We start from the raw sequence: 10,871 nt of genomic DNA on the forward strand, positions 1-10,871 counted from the left end.
AGCCTAAGCAGTAGTCGCTTGCGGGCAAGAACTGGCACATAGCCCCAGGGTCATGGAGTCTAGAGAAATCCACTCCGAGCCATGCCTCGTCCTCCTCCAAGGAGTCAGCATGGGTGCTTAGGTCGAGAATAAAGCGCTGGCGGCGTTCTGAGGGATCCTTGTGAGCGGTAGCGTAAGCATAGGCATAAGAGGTGGCGGCATTTCTCAACCCAAAGGGGTATGGGGATGGTGCCATCGCCAGATTCTACTCCATCGGGATCGGCTCCTCAGGGAGTGGTGGAGCGGAGCTTGACGACTGGGTATCGCCGCGTGCCACCGGTGATTTTCCTTTGTCCAAGCTTAGGCTAGACAGGTCCACAACCAGGGATCCTATGCCAACAGCTGGTCATAGGATATCGACGGGGAGCAGCGTGTCACCTAGGATTCGTGTGGCGTCGGGGTGGTCTTGCTCGCGTCGTGCCTGGCGGGCACGGCGAGAGCGGCCGCCCGGGCGCCGCCTGCGCTTGGGCTGCCGGTGTGTGACTTCATCGTTGGTTGGTGGGGCTCGAGGAGTGAGGAGTACCATGTTGTACTCATGCCCTAGAGACATGAACTCTAGGCTCCCAAACCAAACCACCGTGCCATGGCGCAATGGTCGTACGGGGTCTGCCATCCAAAACTTGCTGGGATGATGAAACTAACACGCAGGCGCCCCCTACCTGACGCGCCAACTGTCGGTGTTTTGGACTGGGGGTCCTCAACCAACCAGTGGATTTGAACTGCGTGCCCCTAATCTCGGATGGTGATGCAAAGAGACACAAGGTTTATACTGGTTCAGGCAATTGATGCCCTACGTCCAGTCTGAGAGATCAATCTTGTATTCCTTGCACCGAAGTGCTTGTAGTAGGGGGTTACAAGCTAGGGGAGAGATGGAGCTAGTCCCAGGTCTCGGCAAGGTGTCGTGTGGGCCGTTTGAGATGTTGCTCTCAGGCGGCTGGGATGTGTGTGTGTGTGTGTTCTTCTCTTCTAGTTCCCGTCTAAGTGGCCCAAGTCCTCTCCTTTTATAGTTGAAGGGAGGACAAGGACAGCACATGTGTTAACTATACGGCGTCGTGCCAACAAGGGCGGTGTGTCCAAGCCCTGTAGCCTATTCCTGTGGCGGCATGGTCATCGGAGTGGTCCGTCCTTGGAGCACTAGGGCGGCGTGCTAGTCCCATCCAATCCTATGCGTCGTGGGAGCCCCGGGACTGCCTCGGAGTGGGTGCGGTGGTGGACGTGCAAGCTACTATAGATGGACTGCTCGCGAGGCTGAGGCTTGGTCGGCGCCGAGGCTACACCGTAGTGGGGGGTCTCGATGGGCACATACCTCGAGATAGCCGAGTCCTTGGTGCACAGTGCCGAGGCCCTGAGAGGGTGGCTGATCTAGTGCGCTGGCTTGGAGGCAGTGATGACCCGAGCCAAGTTATCCGTGCGATGTTGTTTTTGAGGCGGGGATCACGGGACACAGTCTAGTGTGGGCGCTGATTGTGGGCACAGTGTCAGAACACAGTGGTCGGTAATCCCCGCCGTGCCCTGTCCCAGCCGGTATGGCGCTGATGCAACCTTGGGTCCCATCGGCCATTCTGTGGCGTCGAGCCATCGTCCGGCTGAAATTGCGGGAGTGGTTGAAGTATTAATGAGACATGACGCGCTGTCGGGAGGGTCGGTCGAGGCGGGGGGCGACGGGCTACGGACGAACCGGCCTCGAGCGACATGGAGAATGAGGCCTCGCGCGAGATGGAGAATGAGGCCTCACGCAAGACGGAGATCGGACTCCTTGCCGAGGCCTTCCACGAGAGGCTCGCGCGAGGCGGAGATTGCGTCAGGACGCCGAGACCTCCTGCGCGAGGTTCGAGGCAAAGCGGAGAGCCTAGCGGGCTCGGACGTGGCAGGTGAGGGGCCCACAGCTTACCTTCTAGCTTTGTTTTTTTGATGGGGCTTAAGTGACCCCTTTGATGTTCGCTCGGGGTACCCTGTTCTAAGGTACCCGACAAGGATGGAACAAGTTTATGACGTACAGTGCTGATCCAGTCACTCAACCATCTGTAACCCCGGCTTCTACTAATGTTAATTACAGGGATGAGGGCACTACTGGTGCTTATCAAGGTATTATTTCTGCTATAATACTCCTATGGAATAATTATATTGTAGAATAATTTCTGCTATAATATTCCTACTATGGTGTAAGTATATATTAAAATAGAGATCTGATATTTTTTATATATGTTGCAGCTGATAATTATAACAAAAATCATGCACAAGAAGGCGACAATGACGTACAAGAAGGTGACTGGCTAAGTAGAGTTGCTGATGCAACATAATCTTCAAGATATGTGACTGCACGAGAATACTATTGCTTCAAGATGCAAGTTAGACAGAGACTTTTTAACATTTTATTATTTGGAGGATGTCTTTTCCAGCAATGGGCTGTAGATATGTATATAAAGATCGAGTCCATGAGGCTAGATTTGTACTCTAATCTTGAGAACCAAAAGCTTATACGGGCAGAGCTATACCAGGTAACCACTCAAATTATTTTGTTTATTTGTTTATTAACTTTGCAACCTTATTACTGTCTTTTTCTAATGTTGTACGTACTTAATTGTATTTTAGAGACTGGTTGATGTTATCTCTGCTAGAGAGACCCAGGGTTCTAAGGTTGGTAAGAGAATTGTGCTGCCAAGATCATTCCTAGGATGCGATCGAGACATGCAGCAAAGGTTCCTTAATGCTATGGCTATTGTGCAACGTTTTGGAAGGCCTGGTTACTTCATCACCATGACATGCAATCCCTACTAGGAAGAGATAACAAGCAATCTCGAACCTGGGCGCGAACCACAAGATAGGCCAGAACTGGTTGCAAGAGTATACAGGGCAAAGTTGAGAGATCTAAAAGATCTTCGGATCAAGAGAAAGCATTTTGGTGATGTTGCGGCATACGTTCATGTTACCGAGTTACAAAAAAGGGGGCTACCACATGAGCATTTCCTGCTAATCATGAAGTCAGGGAGTAAGTTGACAACCCCAGATGCATATGATCGAGTAATTTCAGTGGAGACACCAGACAAGGATAGATACCCAAAGTTGCATGATTTGGTTATCAGTCATATGTTGCATGGACCGTGTGGCGTGCTAAACAAAACTACGTGTGCATGGTAGATGGAGAGTGCCGCTTTCGCTATCCTCAATAGTTCTATGAGGCAACCCAACAAGGAAATGACTCATATCCAACATACAGGAGAAGGGATGATGAACGTCGAGTAAAGATTAGGAGAGCAGAGTTAGATAACAGGTGGGTGATGCCCTACAACCCTAGTCTGCTCATGAGATACAACTATCACATTAATGTTGAAGTAAGTTCGAGCATTAAAGCAGTAAAGTATCTATTTAAGTACGTATATAAAGGCCATGACCAAGCATCATTCTCAGTAAATGAAGATCAACATGATAGAGATGATGGTGTCATCAATGAGATACGATAGTATAGGAATGCAAGATACATATCTCCACCGGAAGCTGTGCATAGGATATTCAGTTTCTCAATGTTTGGAGTTTATCCTGCTGTATTGTAGCTCCAACTACATTTGCTTGATATGCAATCTGTGGCATATAATGAGGAGGAAAACCTTGAGGATGTTGTCAATCGCCTAGGTTCTAATAGGACCACACTTACCGAGTATTTCAGTAAAAACCACGAAGATAAGACAGTAAGGAAAATATTATATAGAGAATTCCAATGACATGATGAAAGAGGTTAGAGAGGAACAGAACATCTCTATAGACCAAGAACATTTAGATATTTATGAATCTCTTAACAAGGAACAACGTGAAGGGTTTGATGAAATCCTTCAGCATGTCCGTGCTAATAAGAGCCAAGTTTTTTTCGTAGATGGTCCTAGAGGCACGGGCAAGACGTTCCTATATAAGGCCCTCCTTGCTAAAGTTTGGTCTGAAAGATTAATAGCCATTGCAACAGCCACATCTGGTATAGCAGCATCGATATTGCCTGGGGGATGCATTGCGCACTCAAGGTTCAAAATTCCAATTAAAATTGGGGACAACAACATGTGTAGCTTTACGAAGCAAAGTGGCACTGCAGAGTTGCTTCGTAGGGCATCTTTAATTATTTGGGATGAAGTTGCCATGACCAAGCGTTAGTGCATCAAGACACTTGATAGGTCCCTATAGGATATTATGGAATGTGGTTTGCCGTTTGGAGGAAAGATCATGGTATTTGGTGGAGACTTCAGACAAGTCCTTCCTGTGGTCACACGTGGGACAAGAGCACAGGTAACTGATGCAATATTGCAAAGATCCTATTTGTGGGAGAAAATAAGGAAGATAAGATTGTCACGTTACATAAGGGCGTAGTCTGATCCTTCGTTTTCAAATTACCTGCTACGAATTGGAAATGGAACTGAGGAAATGATTGGAGATGATTATATTCGACTCCCTGATGACATTGTGATTGGTTTTACTGACACGGAGGTGGCTGTCAACAAACTCATTCAACATGTTTTCCCTTCACTTGTAGAGCATGCAACATCAACCGCCTATATGAGTTCCTGTGCCATTCTATCAACAAAAAATGAACATATTGATAGACTGAACGCAATGATGATTGAGAGGTTTTTAGGTGAGGAAAAGGTTTGAGAAAATTTTGTATTTGGCCCTAAAAATAATGCTCCTTTCTTATTTGACATCGAAACTGAAAATCTTTCCTATATGTCCTGAACTCGAGTTTTTCTTTCCTATTTGACACTTCCGTCAGTTTGGGTTGTTAACGGTGTCAAGTCCTATGTGAAAAGTCCGTTTTACCCCTAGAGTTTTTTACTAATCCTGACATTCCATGGTTAATATTGCTATCTTTTATGAATATTTTTATCTTAAACTGCAATGTTTCATAAAAGATAGCAGTATTAACCATGGAATGCCAGGACTAATAAAATACTCTAGGGGTAAAATGGATTTTTCACATAGAACTTGACACCGTTAACAACCCAAACTGACGGAAGTGTCAAATAGGAAAGAAAAACTCGAGTTCAGGACATATAGGAAAGATTTTCAGTTTCGATGTCAAATAAGAAAGGTGCATTATTTTTAGGGCCAAATACAAAATTTTCTCAAAAGGTTTACCACAGCTTCGACACTATTGTTGACGATCCTCAGAATCACTTCCCTATTGATTTTTTGAACTCAATAACTCCAAATGGCCTCCCCCGCACGAGCTGAAGCTAAAAATCAATTATCCTATGATTCTTCTCCGCAACCTAGATCCTAACAATGGATTGTGCAATGGAACAAGGCTTATGGTCAGAGCATTGCAAGACAATACAATTGATGCCGAGATTGTTGGTGGACAGCATGCGCAGAAAAGGGGTTTCATACCAAGGCTCCCATTGTCTCTCTCGGATGATATTTCTCTTCCTTTCAAGTTCAAGAGAAAACAATTCCCAGTACGGTTAAGTTTTGCCATGACAATAAATAAATCGCAGGGACAAACCATCCCTAATGTTGGGATCTACCTTCCAGAACCCGTGTTCTCGTATGGACATCTCTATGTTGGTTTATCAAGGGAAGTGTCAAAATCAACAACAAGAATTTTGGCTAAACCAAAAGAGAAATCGGATCCTACATGGAAGAGCACCAAGAATATTGTTTATAAAGACATCCTAAGCTGGTGATTAATGGTGGGTATACTCAAACCATTTTATCAGTCCTCATATAAATATATATTGCTGGGCAGGTGCTTGATATTTTTTATATATTTTTGGGCATGTTGGTAATCCATTTTACTCACTGTGCATATTCACCTAAAATTTATTATTTTTAGGCGTAATGGAGGGGCCACTCAGGGTTGTCGGGCACGTTTCAATTCCCTCAGAGTACAACACTGACTTTGCCATTAACTTAATGCCTGAAATGCCAAAGTTGAGCGAGCGCACTTCAATTTCTAAGTCATATTTAAGGACTTAGACAGAATATAACTTAGATGGTTAATGCGACAAATAACTTTATTATGCCTTCTTATGAAAAGTGTTTTCCGGATTGTATACATGCTCAAATACAACTGTATAAAAGTTGAACTATGGAAAAAAAATTATTATTTGGTTGTTTTCATGTGCATCCCAAAATAAAATCGTGGCGTTAGCATGGGCATTATACTAGTCTTTTTAGGGGTAGAGAAAAGCAAAATTCTCATTCTTCCCTTAGGGGGATTGATCAGTGTGAGTTTGGTCATCTAAACTCATATATTCCCCTTTCCGCCAAAACTCTCAACGCCACACAAAAAAAAAAACTCTTAGCTTTGAACTCTCATCCTCTTCAACCATGTATGCCGAAAAAGGAAAATAATGGAAGTTCTTTAGGTGGCAGAAGGTCTTTATATATAAATATCAATACGTGTAAGGTCTAATATGCAAAAATAGATCTCCGTTAAACCTGAACCAGAAGAATTAGTGGCTGCTGAGGACAGTGTAAAAATGGTACAGTCCCGCGAAGAAAAGCAAACCCCTCGCCGCCGTCTTCTAGTTGGAGTTCCGATCTTGCTGGAGGACGCCGCATTCTAAAATCCGTTAGGCAATGGCGCCCCCTCTCCTCTCGCCACCGGTGCTCGCCGACGCACTGGCGACGCTGCCACGGTCTTTCCCCTGCTCCCGCCCCACGCGGCAACTGCCCACCGTCGGGTTCGCCGGAGCCGTACGGAACGACCGGCAGCGGAGCTGGAGTGCGCGGAGGAGGGATCTCAGGATTTGTGCCACTGCAACGGAAGCGGATCATGAAAGGGAGGAGGAGGATGTCGCCGACGATTACTACTCCGTTCTGGGTGTGGTAAGTAACTAAGTATACTCTGGAACATTGGTTTGCTGTTTAGCAATTAGTTTACCTTATTTAATTTGAATCGTAGACGAAAGAATTAGTTCTCTGGACCAAACCACTTTGGAATCACTATACTATTTTGCTCTTGGTAGTAGCATATTTGTGCTTTTGTTAACATTCTATAAGGTTTGGGGAAGAATCAAAATGCAACTTCTATTTCCAGTTTTCCAAAAAAAATGCTTACTTTTTTTTAATCTAGGTTCAGATAATATTACTGATCTTATTTATCTTAGAGATAATAAGTTTGCTGCTAATATGGAACACCTGATTCTTCTACCATTAGATGCCAGATGCAACCCCTGAGGAAATTAAGAAGGCATACTACGGTTGCATGAAAGAGTGCCACCCCGACCTTAGTGGGAACGACCCTGTCGTGACTAACTTCTGCATGTTCATCAATGAGGTTTACTCGGTAAGAGTCTGCAATGAAGTTTTAAACTTATGCATGCTGCGTGCAAGATGTTTTCTTATTGGTTATTGCTTTGAAATTTGTCATTGCACGAGCTAACATGGGGTGTGCAAGGGCAGGTGTTGAGTGATCCAGCACAACGTGCAGTGTATGATGAGATCCATGGGTACACAGCAACAGCAATCAACCCTTTCTTTGATGACAGTGCACCCAAGGATCATGTGTTTGTTGATGAGTTTACCTGCATTGGTATATTGATCCTCTCTTGTGAATAGAAGTTTTCTTATGGGTAAGGAGCATGATTCAAGTATCTTGTTTGTTGTGGATGCAACATTGTAGGATGTAAAAACTGTGCCAATATCTGCCCTGGCGTCTTTGAGATTGAGGAAGATTTTGGGAGGTCAAGAGTCTACTCCCAGTCAGGTAGCACAGAGCTAATTCAGGATGCCATTGATAGTTGGTGAGAATTTTTATGATCTTAAAGTCTATTCAGTTGTTAGGTCTTGTAGTTACCCAATTATGAAATGCCTTGCAAATTGTTCAGATTTCAGAAGAAATTGGTTACTCCCTCTGTTCCAAATTATAAGTCGCTTTGACTTTTTTTGGTTCATCCATTTTGCTATGTATCTAGACATATTATTATATCTAGATGCATAGCAAAATGGATGTACCAAAAAAGTCAAAGCGACTTATAATTTGGAACGGATGGAGTAATATGTTGATGATGTTCTCCAAGTTCTGCAGATGCTAATATTTGTGCTAAACTTTTGTCTGTTATCATTCTCAGCCCAGTTGATTGTATTCACTGGACTTCCGCTGCACAATTGTCACTCCTTGAGAATGAGATGCGTAGAGTAGAGAGGGTGAATGTAAGTAGACTTTCTATCAGATGGAACTTTAAAATTTGTGTGATCTATGTAGCTTTTTTGTCATGGCCGACTCTCAAGCAAATTCTTCGGTCAGTATACATTTCAAGATAAGAGTAGTGTACTGCATACAGTAATAATGAATTTAGTTGAAGAATTATCTGGTGATATTATTCGATATTCTACCATCAGTACAGTAATAAAAAAATCATAACTGAGCAGGTTGGTTTGATGCTTGCTGGTATGGGAGCTTCAGTCGATGTTTTCCACATGGTAATTATCTCTTTGTTCATGTAAACTTTATCTGCTTTATATAATTTATTACTCCATGGCATGTTCTCAATATTCAGTTTTTTTTTTTTGTCATGGATGCATATATTAACTTAATCGCCCTGTTTGGATAAATTAAAAGTGGAATAAAATACACCTATGGTTTCTTAAACTTTTTTGGGTTCTCAAAACTTCTGAAGTGGCTCACTCCAAGTGAGAATCTGGATCCATAATTGGACCCCAAGTGAACCTAGAGCAAACCATTTAAAACTTTTATATAAGGACTCAATTCCTCACTTTGAATGTTTATGGATCTAGGTGAAAATCACAAAAAAATTTAAGAACCCTGGATGCATTTTACCATCGAAAGCAATATGTTTGTATCTTGGAATATCAAGGCTATCAAAGTACAAATTTAACACTAGTATAATTTCTTATGGACCTTAGATCTAAAGGTGAAGAAGGGCGGGCTTGGTGTAAGCGGTAGAGTCTTACCGCCTGTGACCGGAAGGTCCCGGGTTCGAGTCGCGGTCTCCTCGCATTGCACAAGCGAGGGTAAGGCTTGCCACTGACACCCTTCCCCAGACCCCGCACAGAGCGGGAGCTCTCTGCACTGGGTACGCCCTTAGATCTAAAGGTGAAACTGTCTGTCTGTGTTGATGTTAAGGGTCATATTGTATTGATATATTTTTGTATGTGTGATAGGCAAGTTCTCGCTGGGAAAAGAGTCAAGCAAAAGTCTTGGTACTACTCCTTTGTACACCTTACACCATTATTTGAAAATTTTAAATATAAATGTTTTTTACTGTAAATCTGTTTGATTTTGCAGGAAAAAGTCAGAACACGGATGGTGAAACAAGAGAATTCAGACACGAGAAGCTCATGGAGTGACATCTGGGGATCCCCACCACAAGATCAAAGCAACGGTAATGCTACTAGAAACTAGAAATTAGAAATAACATATTTTGTCAGAGAAGCACCTTAGTTACTGATCTGCAACATCTAAAACACGCAATCTACATCTACTGACTGTACGTCTATCAGCTCTTATCTTGTTGAAAAATCTGATTGTTTCTAATAATGTGTACTGACAGAGGAGGAAGTATCAGAGAGGGCCAAGATAGCGGCAGCTGCTGCTAGACGGTGGCGAGAGTTCTCCAGACGAGGTGCAGACAGGCCTCCGACACACAAGCTCCCGGAGGCAGTGGGCAACAAAGATTAGTCCATATGGAACAGAGAAACATTTGGCATCATTAATTTGACCATATCTGGCATATTGGCTAAATGTACACTTGTACAGTGTCATTGTTTGATACGAACGGAGGATTGCAGTGCCTTGCACTCATGCTCCTCCATTTGTAAATCTAAATCTAGGTAAGTAGATATAGTGATGCTGATAACATGTATAGAAGACAAGCACCAAGTGCAGAACAAAAGTCAAACATGTAATATAAAATAAAACAAGTAGAAATGTACGTATATATATACATCCGCCGTACCATCGCAGTTCGTACTGCACTGTAACCTTTCGCTTTTGTACGCGCGTTTGTGTGTGGCTGTGCAGATGAATTCCGGGGCAAATTTCCTTTGGCAGTAGGCGCGGAAGAAGCCCCAGGATCGGAGCGCATTGCGCATCTGCCAAAGGAGAAGTTGCCCAGCAATGCAAGTGCACATCTGAGTCTCGGAGCCAATGGCCTGTTCGTGTGTTACTGTGTGTGTATGTGCAGGCGCACAGGTTAGTGATCACTGTGCGGGGGTATTTATACTCGCTACTGAAATGTGGCAAGGCACTGCTACTGCTGCAAATTAAAAGCACGATGAGGAATCAAATGGGGATATACCTTAGGACAATGCCGACTACGAGGAGAAAGAACAAAGGCATACAGGCTGGCTGAAATGAATACGAGGATACACGGCGGTACGTGTTGGGGTTGGGAGGCAAGCAAGCTAGGGCTGGTACGTACCACGTACGTAGGTGGAGCGGCACAGGCTTTTGCAGATTATTATTCCCGGTCCTGAGACCACACTGCAAGACGAGAGGATCGAATCATGGAAAGGCGAGCAAGCCCTAAAGAATCGAAGAGAGTAGGCGGATATCCACGAGCATGTTCGCCTCGCCGCCGCTGGTCTGTGAATCGGTGGCTCCTGCCTGCCTCGGACCGGCGGATCCTACCGCGGCCCTCCTCTCAGGCTAGCTAGCTTCGCGGCGCATCCAAGCACCACGGGACACGTACGGCTGTGCGATCGGCGGTGATGGGGCTCGTCGCGTGGTGCGGTGGTGGAAACAAGCTCTGATTTGTCTTGGGTTAGAACTTAGCACTGTGCCTACGGTCGCATCATGTATGTATTTCTCTTCATTTTAGAATAATCACACTTCTTCATACCGTGTCTGAAAGTATATGCTGTTATATAGAAACCGAACGGTAGGC

At 44.3% G+C, this 10,871-nt stretch overlaps 1 protein-coding gene across 1 annotated transcript; it reads left to right on the forward strand.

Annotated features, from left to right (window-relative positions):
• Positions 1-6,499: 6,499 nt before the first annotated feature.
• LOC136517094 (chaperone protein dnaJ C76, chloroplastic-like) lies at positions 6,500-9,946 on the forward strand. Its single transcript, XM_066510616.1, has 9 exons — positions 6,500-6,849; positions 7,181-7,309; positions 7,426-7,555; positions 7,646-7,766; positions 8,094-8,175; positions 8,395-8,445; positions 9,148-9,186; positions 9,272-9,368; positions 9,537-9,946. Exons 1-9 carry the CDS (start codon positions 6,601-6,603, stop codon positions 9,662-9,664), a joined length of 1,026 nt encoding a protein of 341 aa, XP_066366713.1. The 5' UTR covers positions 6,500-6,600; the 3' UTR covers positions 9,665-9,946.
• Positions 9,947-10,871: the final 925 nt, after the last annotated feature.

This window comes from Miscanthus floridulus, chromosome 17 (genome assembly GCF_019320115.1).
Source record: "Miscanthus floridulus cultivar M001 chromosome 17, ASM1932011v1, whole genome shotgun sequence".
Taxonomy (NCBI): Eukaryota; Viridiplantae; Streptophyta; class Magnoliopsida; order Poales; family Poaceae; genus Miscanthus; species Miscanthus floridulus.